Source organism: Arachis duranensis, chromosome 5, assembly GCF_000817695.3.
Source record: "Arachis duranensis cultivar V14167 chromosome 5, aradu.V14167.gnm2.J7QH, whole genome shotgun sequence".
NCBI classification, from domain to species: domain Eukaryota; kingdom Viridiplantae; phylum Streptophyta; class Magnoliopsida; order Fabales; family Fabaceae; genus Arachis; species Arachis duranensis.
In genome coordinates, this window is record NC_029776.3 from 98,812,764 (window position 1) to 98,816,325 (window position 3,562).

General features: G+C 32.1%; 1 protein-coding gene across 1 annotated transcript; it reads left to right on the forward strand.

Moving 5' to 3' along the window:
* Nucleotides 1–389: 389 nt before the first annotated feature.
* LOC107491059 (probable pectate lyase 3) lies at nucleotides 390–2,743 on the forward strand. Its single transcript, XM_016111830.3, has 4 exons — nucleotides 390–613; nucleotides 895–1,552; nucleotides 1,910–2,152; nucleotides 2,525–2,743. The coding sequence occupies exons 1-4, from the start codon at nucleotides 390–392 to the stop codon at nucleotides 2,741–2,743; spliced, it is 1,344 nt and encodes a 447-aa protein (XP_015967316.1).
* The last annotated feature ends 819 nt before the right edge of the window (nucleotides 2,744–3,562 follow it).

Consider the following 3,562-nt stretch of genomic DNA (forward strand, 5'->3'; position numbering starts at 1 on the left):
ATCATTGTCTTCACGGGTCTAAAAATTGAACATACTATATTTATAGGCTTTTAATTCCAAAAGAACGACACCACTTTTTTCGTTGACTTTAATAAGGAAATATTACCTTTTTTTCCATTCCTAATATAGAATTTTATGCATGATTAAAAAGTGTTCCGTGTTTATCTATGGCTTTATCACAAATTTGGCTTGTGGTCTTACCGTCTTTTGCTGTCACCATTCATAGTCCCACCATATTTATTACCAAATGATGTGTTCAATATATTTGTAAGAACTTTTCGATATTCTGCAAATTAGTTCCTCCCATCTCGCTAAGGTATTGGCTTTACTTTAGCGAGATTGGTATCGAAAACCAAAACCTTTTTGCCATAAATCAATAAAATAACATTATGGCAAAGGTTTACAACTTATTCCTTTCATTGTGTTTGGTCGTCGTAATACCATCCTTGCAAGCCAATATCTTAGAGAATACTACAAATGTAGATCAACATATCAAAATGGTTGATAATAAATACTGGGAGGAAAGGGCTGCTATTGCTAGAAAGATGAGCGAAGAAGCATATTTTCCTAACCCACATGAACTTTCTAGAAACTTTTCTTCTACCATTGCTGAGTGCGTATTCTCAAGCTATTACATATTCAATTTATAAGGACAATTTTTTTTTCACAAAGCAAAATTCAATTCCATATCTTTAGGCACCATCGAATTATTTCGGAGTCATATTATTAACATTTTCTACACATGTTCATTTGTTCATCATTGTTATTATCTTTTAATTTTTTATCATTTTTCTTTTGCAACTGAAATATAACATTGATTCGATTATATATGGTAATTAATATCTATAACATGATAAATAAACTTTTGTCTATTTTATTTTTGTGAAAAACTAGACATGTGGCTGGTAGCAGGCATGCAAGAAGGAACTTGAATGGTCAAAGGGCAGGAGTTGCATGTGAGGCAACCAATAACATTGACAGATGTTGGAGGTGTGATCCCAATTGGGCAGATAATCGCCAAAAACTTGTAAATTGTGTTCAAGGTTTTGGAAGAAATACTACTGGAGGAAAGGGAGGTCCAATCTACATTGTTACTAGTCCTGCTGACAATGACATGGTTAATCCAAAACCCGGTACCCTTCGCCATGCAGTCACAAGAGATGGACCTTTGTGGATTATCTTTGCTCATAGCATGAATATTAGACTCAATCAAGAGCTCATGGTTTCTAGTAACAAGACTATTGATGGAAGAGGAGTTGATATCTACATTACTAAGGGTGCAGGCATCACTCTCCAATACGTCAATAATGTCATCATCCATGGAATCAAGATTCATGACATTGTTCCCGGTACTGGTGGACTTATTAGGGATTCTGAGAACCATTATGGGTTTAGGACACGCAGTGATGGTGATGGAATCTCTATCTTTGGTGCCAGCAATATTTGGATTGACCATGTTTCCATGAGGAAATGCTCCGATGGACTTATTGACGCCATTATGGGATCAACGGCCATTACCATCTCTAATAGTCATTTCACGGATCATAATGACGTAAGTAATTACCTTCAAGTGTTTAACATTATTTTATGTTAATTATTTTTCTAAGAGCATTTTTTATATATTTCAATGGTTTTATATACTTTATTTAATCTTTCTTATTTTAAAATCATTATAAAATATTAAATACGTTTTATAAATTTTATGCATTTTTAATGTATTTTTATAACTACCATGGTATTGTATTATGTCTTCTTTCCTTTTTAATTTATAATTTAAAAATAAACACAATTATATACTTCTTTTGATACCTATAAAATATCCTTAAATGACAATCATCCTAAAATAAAGAATTATGTGTCTTTTCTTTACTTATTTCACTGATTTTGTTTTGTTTTGTTTGTGTTGTAGGTGATGCTCTTTGGTGCTAATGACGAACACACAATTGATAAGGTGATGCAAATCACCCTGGTTTTTAACCACTTTGGTAAGAGGTTAATCCAAAGGATGCCAAGGTGCAGATTCGGATTTGTGCATGTTGTCAATAATGATTATACTCATTGGGAAATGTATGCCATTGGTGGTAGCAGTCATCCAACAATTATTAGTGAAGGCAATCGGTTTGTGGCTCCTGATAACAACAATGCTAAAGAGGTAGTATGCATATACACATGCACTTATACACAGTTTCATGATTAGAAAAAAATCTATCACTTGCAAATTTGTGCATGCATTTGTATTATTTTTACTCATAGTATCTTGATTTTATGCATTTATCTTTGTTTATTACTCAACCATACATATTTAGCTTTTACTGTATTATGTTTTTCTCTTGATTTCATCCTCCACATATATGTAGGATATTTGGTTAAGGACCTCAAAATAATATTTTGTAATAAACTACATGCGTTTTTTAATCAACAAAATAAGGATTGGAATAGAAATAATTTTTTTTTTTTGTCTTTAACAAAGATTATAATATTCTGACAAAATGTGAAATTTTTTTTTTTTGGATAATTGGTGAAGGTCACAAAGAGAGTAACCACTGGAGATTGGAAATCATGGCAATGGAGATCGATCAATGATGAGTTTGAGAATGGAGCATTTTTCGTACAATCTGGACCAGAAATGATAACCAAACCATTCTCAAGCAAGGACATGATTACAGCAAAGCCTGGTTCATATGTGCAAAGACTTACTTCTTTTGCTGGCTCCCTTAAATGTAGAGTTGGTCAACCTTGCTAGAGAAATCGTCTCTATTTTTGCATACAAAATTCTCTCATTAATGCATGCCCAAATTGAGCATTAGCAAAAGAAAGAAAAGAGAAAGAGGAAGGGAGTGGATGGATGCATGCATTATGATATCCTATACAATGCGTAATATTTTTTCTTGTTCATTGTCATAGGATTAAAACGATTTTGGAAGAATGTTGAAAGTAATTGTAGAATTCTTTTAATTCTTTGATACTTTGATAATGAAATATATCGTTTAAGTCAATTTGATTATTTTTTTCTTTTTGAATAATATGTAAAAGGGTAAATATATTTTTTTTTGTAACAATACAACTTCTAGCAAGTCATGATCGCACTAGAAGCTAAAAGCTAAGTGTTACTAACTTATTTTTCTTATCTTTAACTAACTTTTTGATTCGTTGTTAACCCATAGTTATTTAGCAGAAGAATTTGTTTGAAAGTGATTGATTCGTTAATCAAAAAGATGTATATAAATAAAATCACAAATAATAACAGATAAAGCAGTTATAGATAACCACACTTAAGCATTCTTCATCATATTAATTAGCAATACTTAGTTATGATGCCTCTAGAAGTAACTAGCTATTAACTATTTACATACACATATGTATGACGTCCTCTAATTCCTCTAAACTATAAAAGCAAGAGAATAATAATCTAGATCTTAAAAAACTTGAACCAAGCCGACGTCATCAAAATACAAAATATCATCCATCACTCATCTGCACGATCATACATCATTACTGAATCACCGGTGCCAGACACGGACCCATGCATAGTAGTGAGGGGCACTTGCCCCCACTCATTTTA

Bases quoted from the DNA above. Each gene is read 5' to 3' on its own strand.
- LOC107491059 (XM_016111830.3), top strand. From the start codon at position 390: ATGGCAAAGGTTTACAACTTATTCCTTTCATTGTGTTTGGTCGTCGTA. The intron at 614-894 runs GTGCGTATTCTC...GTGAAAAACTAG, and splicing joins TTTTCTTCTACCATTGCTGA to ACATGTGGCTGGTAGCAGGC. The intron at 1,553-1,909 runs GTAAGTAATTAC...TTTGTGTTGTAG, and splicing joins ATTTCACGGATCATAATGAC to GTGATGCTCTTTGGTGCTAA.